General features: G+C 41.9%; 1 protein-coding gene across 1 annotated transcript in view; it reads right to left on the reverse strand.

The window, feature by feature from the left end:
* The window catches only part of SEL1L (SEL1L adaptor subunit of SYVN1 ubiquitin ligase), a 64836-nt gene that overhangs the window by 30847 nt on the left and 20179 nt on the right, over positions 1–13810 (reverse strand). Inside the window, exons 4-6 of the mRNA XM_061429620.1 lie at positions 6496–6663; positions 5012–5117; positions 4029–4191 (exon numbers count right to left, since the gene is read on the reverse strand). Of these exons, the coding sequence (XP_061285604.1) occupies positions 4029–4191; positions 5012–5117; positions 6496–6663 (437 nt within the window). The remainder of the gene's footprint in view (positions 1–4028; positions 4192–5011; positions 5118–6495; positions 6664–13810) is intronic.

A 13810-nucleotide genomic window follows, 5' to 3' on the forward strand; every position in this document is an offset into this window, starting at 1 on the left:
TAAAATAAATGAAAAAAAAAAAAAAGAATGTATGTGTGAATTTCACCTAAACTCATTTAGAAGGGGGAAAAAGCCTTGAAAACACAGGGGAGCAATTAACACATTACCTGTTTATAAACCAAAACCAAAACTATCTAAGAGTTGCAGACTGGTTACCAGTCCTGTAGAAAACAATGGTCACAATGCCTATTATTACTTATATAGCCTGAAAACAGACTTCCTTTGTGACCAGAAATTTTATCTTTAAGCAAACCCCACACTATTGCTAAATCTTTATTACTGAAGGCATTTTTTTTTAAAGTGGGCAAAATACCTTTATAAGTAGGACAAAAGACCCAGAAACCATAAAAAAGATGAATAAACTCAACTACATAAAACTGCTTATTTTACACGAAAACACATAAACAAAATGAAAAGACAGTATAAAGCATATAGATAAACAGCTGGGTGCAGAGGTACTCAGGTCAAGGCCTGTAAGGTTCCTAACCACAGGAGCGTCCGTCCCCACAGAGTTGGGTGCAAATATAATTCTGAGAAGATACAATTGCAAAAATGCCTTCAGATAAGATCAGTCGCTCAGTTGTGTCCGACTCTTTGTGACCCCATGAATTGCAGCACGCCAGGCCTCCCTGTCCATCACCAACTCCCGGAGTTCACTCAGACTCATGTCCATCGAGTCGGTAATGCCATCCAGCCATCTCATCCTCTGTCGTCCCCTTATCCTCCTGCCCCCAATACCTCCCAGCATCAGAGTCTTTTCCAATGAGTCACCTCTTCGCATGAGGTAGCCAAAGTACTAGAGTTTCAGCTTTAGCATCATTCCTTCCAAAGAAATCCCACGGCTGATCTCCTTCAGAATGGACTGGTTGGATCTCCTTGCAGTCCAAGGATTCTCAAGAGTCTTCTCCAACACCACAGTTCAAAAGCATCAATTCTTCGGCACTCAGCCTTCTTCACAGTCCAACTCTCACATCCATACATGACCACAGCAAAAACCACAGCCTTGACTAGATGAACCTTTGTTTGCAAAGTAATGTCTCTGCTTTTGAATATGCTAGCTAGGTTGGTCATAACGTTCCTTCCAAGGAGTAAGTGTCTTTTGATTTCATGGCTGCAGTCACCATCTGTAGTGATTTTGGAGCCCAGAAAAATAAAGTCTGACACTGTTTCCACTGTTTCCCCATCTATTTCCCATGAAGTGGTGGGCCCGATGCCATGATCTTCGTTTTCTGAATGTTGAGCTTTAAGCCAACTTTTTCACTCTCCACCCTCACTTTCATCAACAGACTCTTTAGTTCCTCTTCACTTTCTGCCATACGGGTGGTGTCATCTGCATATCTGAGGTTATTGATATTTCTCCCAGCAATCTTGATTCCAGCTTGTGTTTCTTCCAGTCCAGCATTTCTCATGATGTACTCTGCATATAAGTTAAATAAGCAGGGTGACAACATACAGCCTTAATGAACTCCTTTTCCTATATGGAACCAGTCTGTTGTTCCATGTTCAGTTCTAACTGTTGCTTCCTGACCTGCATACAAATTTTTCAAGAGGCAGATCAGGTGGTCTGGTATTCCCATCTTTTTCAGAATTTTCCACAGTTTATTGTGATCCACACAAAGGCTTTGGCACAGTCAATAATGCAGGAATAGATGTTTTTCTGGAACTCTCTTGCTTTTTCCATGATCCAGCAGATGTTGGCAATTTGATCTCTGGTTCCTCTGCCTTTTCTAAAACCAGCTTGAACATCAGGAAGTTCACGGTTCACATATTGCTGAAGCCTGGCTTGGAGAATTTTGAGCATTACTTTACTAGCGTGTGAGATGAGTGCAGTTGTGCAGTAGTTTGAGCATTCTTTGGCATTGCCTTTCTTTGGGATTGGAATGAAAACTGACCTTTTCCAGTCCTGTGGCCACTGCTGAGTTTTCTGAATTTGCTGGCATATTGAGTGCAACACTTTCACAGCATCATCTTTCAGGATTCGGAATAGCTCAACTGAAATTCCATCACCTCCACTAGCTTTGTTCATAGTGATGCTTTCTAAGGCCCACTTGACTTCACATTCCAAGATGTCTGGCTCTAGGTCAGTGATCACATCATTGTGATTATCTGGGTCGTGAAGATCTTTTTTGTACAGTTCTTCTGTGTATTTTTGCCATCTCTTCTTAATATCTTCTGCTTCTGTTAGGTCCATACCACTTCTGTCCTTTATCGAGCCCATCTTTGCATGAAATGTTCCTTTGGTATCTCTGATTTTCTTGAAGAGATCTCTAGTCTTTCCCATTCTGTTGTTTTCCTCTATTTCTTTGCATTGATCGCTGAAGAAGGCTTTTTTATCTCTTCTTGCTATTCTCTGGAACTCTGAATTCAGATGTTTATATCTTTTCTTTTCTCCTTTGCTTTTCGCTTCTCTTCTTTTCACAGCTATTTGTAAGGCCTCCCCAGACAGCCATTTTGCTTTTTTGCATTTCTTTTCTATGGGGATGGTCTTGATCCCTGTCTCCTGTACAATGTCACGAACCTCATTCCATAGTTCATCAGGCACTCTATCTATCAGATCTAGGCCCTTAAATCTATTTCTCACTTCCACTGTATAATCATAAGGGATTTGATTTAGGTCATACCTGAATGGTCTAGTGGTTTTCCCTACTTTCTTCAATTTCAGTCTGAATTTGGCAATAAGGAGTTCATGGTCTGAGCCACAGTCAGCTCCTGGTCTTGTTTTTGCTGACTGTATAGAGCTTCTCCATCTTTGGCTGCAAAGAATAGAATCAATTTGATTTTGGTGTTGACCATCTGGTGATGTCCATGTATAGAATCTTCTCTTGTGTTGTTGGAAGAGGGTGTTTGTTATGACCAGTGCATTTTCTTGGCAAAACTCTATTAGTCTTTGCCCTGCTTCATTCTGTATTCCAAGGCCAAATTTGCCTGTTACTCCAGGTGTTTCTTGACTTCCTACTTTTGCATTCCAGTCCCCTATAATGAAAAGGACATCTTTTTTGGGTGTTAGTTCTAAAAGGTCTTGTAGGTCTTCATAGAAGTGTTCAACTTCAGCTTCTTCAGCGTTACTGGTTGGGGCACAGACTTGGATTACTGTGATATTGAATGGTTTGCCTTGGAAACGAACAGAGATCATTCTGTCATTTTTGAGATTGCATCCAAGTACTGCATTTCAGACTCTTCTGTTGACCATGATGGCTACTCCATTTCTTCTGAGGGATTCCTGCCCGCAGTAGTAGATATAATGGTCATCTGAGTTAAATTCACCCATTCCAGTCCATTTCTAGAATGTCGATATTCACTCTTGCCATCTCTTGTTTGACTACTTCCAATTTGCCTTGATTCATGGGCCTTGACATTCCAGGTTCCTACGCAATATTGCTCTTTACAGCATCAGACCTTGCTTCTATCACCAGTCACATCCACAGCTGGGTATTCTTTTTGCTTTGGCTCCATCCCTTCATTCTTTCTGGAGTTATTTCTCCACTGATCTCCAGTAGCATATTGGGCATCTACTGACCTGGGGAGTTCCTCTTTCAGTATCCTATCATTTTGCCTTTTCATACTGTTCATGGGGTTCTCAAGGCAAGAATACTGAAGTGGTTTGCCATTCCCTTCTCCAGTGGACCACATTCTGTCAAGTCTCTCCACCATGACCCGCCCATCTTGGGTGGCCCCACGGGCATGGCAGAGTTTCACTGAGTTAGACAAGGCTGTGGTCCTAGTGTGATTAGATTGACTAGTTTTCTGTGAGTATGGTTTCAGTGTGTTTGCCCTCTGATGCCCTCTTGCAACACCTACCGTCTTACTTGGGTTTCTCTTACCTTGGGCGTGGGGTAAAAATGCCTTACTGACTATAAATGTTCTCAAACAAAGAAAAAAGACTGTCCAAGAAGACTGGTAAAATAATTTGCCACAAAATTAATATTTACAGTCTTACTTGTTAAAGGAAGTCAGGGCAACGAGAGTATCAGGCTGTTAAAATACAACAGCACTGTGTGCAGAGAGATCTCCATAGAAAGCACACTCACAGTTTGTCCCTTGGGAGAGCCTTCCTCGGTCAGCTTCTCAAACATCTCTTTTGCTGCCTGGATATTCTGTGTCAGGTAATCACCGAACAAGAGAGCGTAGGACACTCTCTCCAGGGCCTTGGTGTGGTTCATGCTTGCTGCCTTCTGAAGATACCGATAAGCTCTGTAAACACAAGTAACGAAAAAACAAATTAGCAACATTTTGGAATTACCATTAAAATTTGTTTTCAAGATCTAGTAAAATGTAGCTTAATTTCCTTACTGTACAATACCCTTTTGATAGTTTTACTAAAGCAGTGTTACTTACAATACATTCTGGCTACTTTCGTTTTTACGTAGGATACCAGTTCTGTTGTTAGAGTATCTTGGAATTCTAATTACATTAGCAGTAATCCTAAAACGTTCTATTAAGAAAGTTAACTTGATTTACAGTGTCAGAACAGTAATAATATGGTCTCCAGTAAAAAAATCCAATGATGACCACTACAACTGTCTTTAAAATCTTTGCACAGACTATAGCAAAAGTCAGCTGAAATTAGGGGACACAAAATGTTAGAGGACAGTCACTTGTTTTATGTTCCTTCATTTCTAAATTCTAGACTTTGTCTGTAAGAAAATTACAAAGCAAAAACAAAAACCCCCAGAAAACACCTGACAACAATTCCTTTTGTTTGTTTTATGTCACTTTGAATTCTGAATAGTATGTGTTCCGGGCACTGAGAAATGACTACAGCTTAATCATATACAGCCATTTGCTCGCAGTTCATTCTTAGGACTGGTATTTATGACCTGTTTATCCCAACAAGCTAAAATTTGATAAAAGTAATGTCCCCAATGTCTATAGATACCATATTAAGTTTTCTTGTAATGCAACTTAGGAAATCTTTTTATCTCTGGCAGTACGTTCCATTTAAAAAGCACTCAGCCATTATCTCAGCAAGGGCCTAGCTCAAAGGAAGGATGGAGTGGGCTGTGCAACCTACTCTCTTTTTTGGCTTTTCTTGTTGCTTCCGTTGAGGATTTTCATCCCGGTCTGGTACATCATTTCCGCTTCCTGCATTTGCCGTCTTCTTGCAGCCTCTTCTTCAGCTGAAAACAAAATGTCAGTTGCATTTACATGGGTAATTCTGCACCAGTTACTTGTCAGACATCAGAACACATTCCTTCTCTTGGGTGGCCATGCAAATACAATTCATGATTGTTCACCATTTCAAAATCTCACTCTAAAGATACATGGTTGTAAGTATGGCCTTTATCTGACAAAAGATAGGACTCAAGGAAACAAAATTTGTTGAAATCACTTTCCTTCAGAGAAAGCACTCTCAGTCTGCTTTTGGAGGTACTTTTCTGCTAGTAATTCTAACTTTGTATTCAATTTAACTAAAATTTCACAAGGAGCTTATGATTATATATGCCAAGGTCAGCTAAAACCAGGACAGGAAAATAAAGTCAGAAAAATATTATTATTGTCAAAGAACACTTCTGCCTCACCTGAAATGCTGTATATTTTTACAAGGAAAAAGTATTTGACTAATTATGCTAAAAAAATTAATAAGAAATTTTGATTTTTATTAACTATAGATCCCAATTTAATGTTCAAGTTGTCTATTTTCTCCTATACATTAACATTAATACAACCCTGAAAATAATAGAATTATCATAAATTTCGCAAAAGTTATTTTGCTATTGTAATATATCATTTTAATCGAAATCTGTAACTCATCAAATGACAGACATATGGATATTTCATTAGGACTAATATTTATAGAAACAGAAGTGAGTTGTTTTTACAATATTAAAAAAATCTGATGTATTAAACTGGAGCATTTAATCATATTGGCCTACCTCCAAAGATGGACCATGTAAGATGCCATATTCTAGGACAGCTTAAATATTCTACCAGAGCCACTATTCTGAAAATGTCATTTGGTATCAACTGAGATATGTTCAAGGTTTTCTGTTGCTCTTTATCTTCAAGTTTTTCCTGAAAATACAGCTTGCCTTGAGAAGTCAGCCCCTTTGTACTGACACAGTTAAATATACTGTACTTGTCAAATGTTAACCTAGCACAGTGCATTTCACTCAAGTATTTAGAAAAGGAATTCTCTGTATTTCTTTTCACCACTATTAGTTAACCTTTACTGTAATGTTCTGTTTCCTTTGTTGCCAAAAAAACATTTCATGTTAATTAATTCAGTAGCCTGCCTACGAGTCTTCAGAACAACCCACACACACCCTGGAAAACCAGCTCGACATAAGGCAGGAGTGTGACAAGCTGCCGGGTGATGGCCTGGAAGTGGGGACACGGCCCGCTTCCTGTGCTGACGTCCAGGCTTTAAGGGACAGCCACAGCATCAGTGCTGACACTTCTCGGCGAGGGAGAAAACAGACAGCTACCAAAAGGCCTCTGAACTGCTGGCCAAGACGCCACACGACGTGGACCTGTCTTCTGCTGAACGACACTCACTCTCGCAGAAGCCCCACTTCTCGTCCGCCTTGTAGTCGTAGGTGGTGGCACACCACAGTCTGCCGTCTTCCCTCCCGTCCGAGGTGCACTCGTCATATTCCTTATCCAGGAACAGGAAAGGGAAGTGGCAGGGCTCCCCGTGCGCTGTGCCTTCAATGGCGGTCAGGGCTGCAAAGGCAAGGAAAACATGGAAGCACAGGCAGCACCTCTGCTGTTAACACTGTCAATTTCAGCTATGAGAACCCAGAGACACACACGCGTGATTTGTAATGGGGAACATAAAGAGCCAGCGCTGATTTCTGTTCAGGGACAACGAGGTCAGTCAACTTAGTGAGCGTGGCTAGCTACCTAGCTCTACATCTAGGTTAAAATTCTGTCTTGAGATAACCTTAGAAGGTCAAAAGTACAGCCGCTCAACTAGTGAGCAAATAAAGCAAACACAACTGAGTCAATTCCACTGCTCAGCACAACTCTTTTTTTTCCCCCATCTGAATGCTGTCAGTTTCTTCTATAATATAAAGTTACACAGTGAAACTGCTCCCCCAGGCCAAGTTAATCACTCACATAGTCCTCTGTGATCTCACAGCATTTTATTACAGGACTGATCATCGGCACTGAGCTTCTTTCTTCACTATACTCTGGCTCCCACTAGACTCTGAGCTTGTTTTTTTTTTTTTTTGACTCTGAGCTTGTTAAGGGAGAAACCGTATCTCTAATTTGTTCTCTAAGTTCTTTCCACATATCTCCCAGGCACTGGGAATTATGCCAGGGGCTGGAAATGAGGTGGAACTGAGGTCTCCGCTACGGAGAACCTGCTGCCTTACCAGGAAGGGAGACCTTAAACGAACATATGACCGATGTTTTGGAGGGGAAAGCCTCCCCGCCAGTAACTGAAGTTTACACTGAACCTCAAGGGTGTCCAGGAGGAGGCGGTGGACAGAATGCTCCGGGATGGGGTAGGGAGCAGCACTGCAGGCCAGGGGGAAAGTGTGTAGGAATCAAATGAAAGAGAGCACAGTGCGTAAGAGAAAATCAAGCTCGTCGTCTCAGAACCTGTAGAGTGAGTATCAAAGGGGACGAGAGAAAAAGCCAGAGGAGCACCAAAAAGCCAGACTAGAGAGGTCCTGACAAACCTAACTAAGGAATTCAGATTTCATCCTGAGAACAATGGACACTCAAGAGTTTAATGAAGGAGTGACATGCTCATCCTTACACTTTCGAGAGTGGACAATGGAACGCCAGGCTGGAGGCCAAGTGACCAGTTTAAAGGCTATGACAATGGTCTCATCGAGGGGTGATGACAGCCTCAAGAAGACAATGGAATGAAAACAGTGGATGCACTCAAGTGATGCTAAGCAAACAGAGATGGTCCTACTTACTGACTAGATGCGCAGATGAGCACAGAGAGAGGCCAAGGGATGTGCCCAGGCTCCGAGGCTGCAGGATGAGTACCGGGTTGTCCCTACCAGGACAGAGCACACTAGAGGAGGAGCAGGTGACTGGGCAGGGATGGAGTGGATCAGGAGAGAGGCTGATTAAGCTTTGCTCCTGCTGCATTCAAGGCAGCTAAATAAAACAAGAGAAAATATCTCAGACATCTTCTCAGCTGTAGCCCCGCAAAAAAAAAGGCCTCCAGGTCACAGATAAATTTCAATGTGAGAGTGTGCGTAAGAATGCCAAGTGAGAAGTGTAAGAGCATGCCAAAGGGCTAGGCCTGAGCCTGGTCTCCAACCACACTCGATGAGTATGAGTACATACGTGTCAGCATCCACTGGTTTGCTTTTACATGGAAAATTTACTTAAGCAGCAGAGCTTGTAAGTAACAGTATAGGTTCTGGAGTCAGAACACCCAATTCAAACCCTACTGATTATTACCTGTGCACTTTGAGTAAGTCATTTAATCTCTCTTATTCATAAAAGTATTTGCAGACAACTTCCTAATCTACAAATAGGGACAGCAGTCCTTGCCACATAGAGTTACTCGCAAAGACGAACTGACGCAGTACACGTAAGGGGCTCCTCACGGTGCCTGCCACTTAAGGTGATGAGTCTAAGAGATGGCACATCTGTTATTATTACTGGCATGTCTGCTCTGAAAGGCTAGAAAATGTACGCTCCTTCTTTCCAATGTAAAGAAGAATACATCCTAAGGCTAATTTGAAAACTAGTTTCAGTAACTTATGAGAGGCAAATGAATTTCTAACATTTTATACCAGATAAAAGTCACTCACCATCCTGGTAATTACTGACCAGAGGCAGTAACTTCTTCTTTGATCTGTCTACTTTTTAAGAAATGATCTTTAATTCAACCTATAAGCAAAGCATCCTTTATCAACAGCCTCAGAGGGGTCACTATGACTATAGAACCCGAAAAAGGTACTCCTGTGCACTGCCAATGGGGTCAAATCTGCTTTAGAAAGACGCTATTTGTATAACTGCAGTTTGTAAACTTGAATTTCAAACATCCAATGGTTTAACGAATATTTAATTTTTTCCTATGAAAACTGAAATTTCTGTTTTAAAGGCAAATAGCTTGTCATAAGAATTCTAGTTTGCCAAAACTTGTACTTTTTAAGAAGTTCAAATATATGAAAGGATTCTTTCATGTGATGGAACGATACACCAGAAAAGAAACTAAAGAGAATCCAAAGGCAATACAAGATTTTAATCCACTACTGAATCAGCATTAACTTAAGCTAGAAGAATACCCAGGGTACACCTGCTTCATCAGTTGGGTTAAACTGAAAAATCTTGGTCAAATTATACACTGGTCAAGTAATGTGATTATAAGTAAGTTAACAGAAAATCTGTATTTCTCAGTTATGTTCTCCAAGCAAAGCCACCATAAGGAAACTGCTATTACCTAAAGTCTTCCAAAAGTTACTGACTGGGGCTTGCTAGTTTCAAGTCAATTATCTCAGGTATTCCTCACAACAGGGTTAATTTGAGTTAATTTCCTTTCCATGGAGAAATTCTGTAAGAATTTAAATTTTAAAAACAGCCATGAAAACAGTACTAGTTTTAAAAACAATGGTAATCACTGCTCTGGCATATGGAAGCTGACTGATTATGCAATCTGAATTAATGACAGCCAGCAATCAAATCTGATACTCAAAAGGGAAAACTGTGCCATTAAGTCAATTCTGAACCTTCATGCAAAAATGATATAGCATCGCAATTTATTTAGACTGTGGGAGTAAGATATTAAGCTTATGGTATTTGAGAACTTATAATGATGAACAGAACACTTTATACTTAAACTAGTAGAAATTTGCTCTCTCAATTAAAATCATTTAGGAAAGCTAGAAAGGTATTTTTTCCCCCCTAAAAAAACCTACCCTACCTGAATATGTAATCCTTCAGCGCTGGCCAGAATATAGGTAAATGGCAGGAACGTAAATTTCGTACTATTGGCAGGGGTGTAGAGGGACATTTAGTAACATCTGTTAGAAGTGAAAAGTTCCATACACCTTTAGATCAGATTTTTTCAATTGTGGGATATTTACTTAGAGAAGCATTCTCACAAGGATACAACAGAGAGGTATGTCCAAGGAGTGTTTGCACATCATCATTATTTTAAAAATATAAACCCCAGAAGAACTCAGAGAGGTAAGGAAGAGAGGGTTGGTTAAATCAACCACAGTGCAGCTGTTACAGACGGGCGTCCACACCGATGACTCAAAGGTTACCAGAGACTAGTGGAGACACAGAAGACGAAAGCTGAGTCCTTGGGGCAACCTTCTATCTCAACAACGGACAGATTCTGAGGAACCGCAGCTAAGTGAAGAAAGCGTCCTCAGAGAAAGGAAAAAAGAAAAAAACGCTTGAGGGGCCGGGAAGATAAGGACCAAGGACTGCCCAGGTCTTCAGCCATCAGGATGTGCCTGGAGGGGTGTGGATTTAATGGTCTGGCGGGGGACCAGGGCCTCACTCCACTCAGACTCGAGAATGGAAAGAGAGGAACTGAAGTCAGTGGACAGAGACCCCTTTTCCAAGCAAGACTGCTATGAAGGCGAGGGGAGCAAGACTGCTATGAGGCGGCCGCTGGAGTGGCACTGGGGGTCAGGTTTTGGTTTCTCTGATGTTCAGATATTACAGCATGTTTGAATGTTGGTGAGGACAGAGGGTGGAGAAAAACAGGACACTGGGTCTATCAGGTACCATGCGCATCTCAGGGATAATCTCAACGAGCCCAAACTCCTACATCTCCTCAAACACAGAAAAGCACTAAAATCATTAACTTGAGAAGTTCAACTTTTGTGATTAGCAGTAATTTTTTGATGACTGACTACCCGCATTCCCTCCCCACCCTGACCCTGCCCAACAACTCCTATATATCTTGGCTCTGCCCTTGCCTCTTTGGAGCAGTTCCTCAGAGCGACCTGAGAGGCTATCTCCCACACTGCAGCCCTCAGCAAGGTCCCTGAATAAAGTATTATTTGCAATCTGTAGGTTGCATGTTTTAAAACAACAAACGTGGCTAGAATTTTGCTGTTGGTTCTGAATGAAATACCCTGGAATACTTACATCTTTTCCTCATTTTTATTTTAAAATTCAAAACAAAAACATCAACTTCTTGATTCACACAAATAAAGGCAACTGTTCTGGCTTTACAAATTTCTTCATTTTTAGAGCATTTACGCTATTAAAGTGGGCTTCCCTGATAGCTCAGTAGGTAAAGAATCTGCCTGCAATGTAGGAGACCTGGTTCAATTCCTGGGTCAGGAAGATCTGCTGGAGAAGGGACAGGCTACCCACTCCAGTATTCTTGGGCTTCCCTTGTGGCTCAGCTGGTAGAATCTGCCTGCAATGTGGGAGACCTGGGTTTGATCCCTGGGTTGGGAAAGGCTATCCACTCCAGTATTCTGGCCTGGAGAATCCCATCGACTGTATAGGCCAGAGGTTGCAAAGAGTCAAACACAACTGAGCAACTTTCACTTTCACGCTATTAAAAGTAGTACAAACAAAACACGGATACAGATGATTTAAAGCAAGCATACTTGAGATAAAGCAAATGGTACAGGCCGCATATTTACTGCTGACTGAGAAATACGGTATATTAATCTTCTAAGGAAAAGAACAATTTTATGTTAGTTGCTACAAGAAGACTGCTTTCATCCAAGGTTGAGAATTGCTAACTACAGTTGAGAAATTACATGTTAATGAAGGGAGGACAGACAGATACACACAGTATACCAAGGAAGGCGCTGCTTTAAGGACTAAGATGATTTTTCAGAAAAATGAAATGCAGTCAGATGGAGAATGAACAAAACATTAAGTCAGAGGTTATACAAGCTCAGTTCTCTCTGTGAAAACAATCACTTAAAAGAAGAAGCAGCAAGTACTGGCCCATGCACCCAGAGGAAAGGGACAAACTTCAAGACACTTAGGTGACAGGAACTGTCAGAAGCCATGCACAGTGAAACCTCCTCAGGAAAACTGCTACTGAAGGACAGCGAGGGCCTCCCCTGGGGGTCCAAGGGTTACAAATCCACCATCCAGTGCAGGGTCAGTTCAGTTCAGTTCAGTCGCTTAGTCGTGTCCGACTCTTTGCGACCCCAGTGCAGGATACAAGGGTTCAATCCCTGGTCGGGGAACTAAGCTGTGGGGCAACTAAGACATGATGTAGCCAAAAAAAAAAAAAAAAAAAAAAAAAGAACAGTGAGTTTCACTAAATAATGACTGTAAAGGTACTTGAGTTTCAACAGCGCTGGTGGGGCGCTGTTCCACAGGACGGTCTCCCAGAGGAGTTTGCGTCCACAAATAACTTGCTGGACGACAGAACAAAGAAACACCGATGACAAAGAAATCTTTAAAGTCGGACCTGTTGAGGGTCATGACCTGCTTCCTTAACCATCTATCCATATTCTGTTCAGTCTGAGTACTAAGTTAAGGTTTGTTTATTCCTTGCCACCCTCTTGCACGTGACGATGAAGCAAAAATGCGATGCTATTACTCAGTCAACTTTCACACTCCAGAACCCAATTTTAAGCACGTTTAGTAAGTTTCAACGCTATGCCGCTCAAAACAGAGAAAGATGCTGGTTATTTCTCCTTTTTGTTTTTTAGACTATTAGGATAGCGTGCTTATTGCAAAAAAGATGATTCAAGTGATGGGAAAGTATACAAACTTTAAAGAAAAATCACACTTGAGTTACCACTGAAAACTACCTTTTTCTCCAAAGGTAATGACCGTTACTAGAAAAGAGATTCATTTCTCAAGTGCGAACATGTTGGGGGGAAATGGTTTTCTTTCACATAAGGGACCTATGATGGTTAATGGTGCTTCCCTGGTGGCTCAGATGATTGAAGAATCTGCCTACTACTGCTAAGTCACTTCAGTCGTGTCCGACTTTGTACCACCCCATAGACGGCAGCCCACTGGGCTCCCCCATCCCTGGGATTCTCCGGGCAAGAACACTGGAGTGGGTTGCCATTTCCTTCTCCAATGCATGAAAGTGAAAAGTGAAAGTGAAGTCGCTCAGTCGTGTCCGACTCTTCGCGACCCCATGGACTGCAGCCCACCAGGCTCCTCTGTCCATGGATTTTCCAGGCAAGAGTACTGGAGTGGGGTGCCATTGCCTTCTCTGAAGAATCTGCCTACAATGCGTTAATTCTGTGTATAAACTTGGCTAGGCCACAGCGTTTCAGGTGTCTGGTCAAACTCTATGCTAGGTTTCTATGATGGCGTTTTTGGATGAGATTAACACTTAAATCAGTGGATTTATCTGAGTAAAGCAGACTACCTCCACAATGTGGGTGGGCCTCAATCAGTTAAAGACCTAACAGAAGAAGGGCAAGAAGGAATTCCGCCAGCAGAGCCTTCAGTTCTACTTCTCTGAGGAACCCTGACCAATACAGGATCATACTAGGTGAATTATTTACGACACGGCATTTTCACTTACCACTGACGCTCCCTCCAGTGGCAGCCAGTGCAAACTGGCTAGTAATTCTTAACACCTTCCTCACTGCTACGGGTTTCCAGTAGTCAAGTATGGATATGAGAGTTAGACCATAAAGAAGGCTTAGTGCTGAAGAACTGTGGTTTTGAACTGTGGTGTTGGAGAAGACTCTTGAGAGTCCCTTGGACAGCAAGGAGATCAAACTAGTCCACCCTAAAGGAGATCAACCCTGAATATTCATTGGAAGGACTGATGCCAAAGCTGAAGTTCTAATACTCTGGCCACCTCTGCGAAGAGGGGACTTGTTGGAAAAGATCTTGATGCCGAGAAAGACTGAGGGCAAGAGGAGAAGCGGGCGACAGAGGACGAGATGGTTGGATGGCATCACTGACTCAATGGACATGAGTTTGAGCA

Source organism: Bos javanicus, chromosome 10 (genome assembly GCF_032452875.1).
Source record: "Bos javanicus breed banteng chromosome 10, ARS-OSU_banteng_1.0, whole genome shotgun sequence".
Lineage (NCBI taxonomy): Eukaryota > Metazoa > Chordata > Mammalia > Artiodactyla > Bovidae > Bos > Bos javanicus.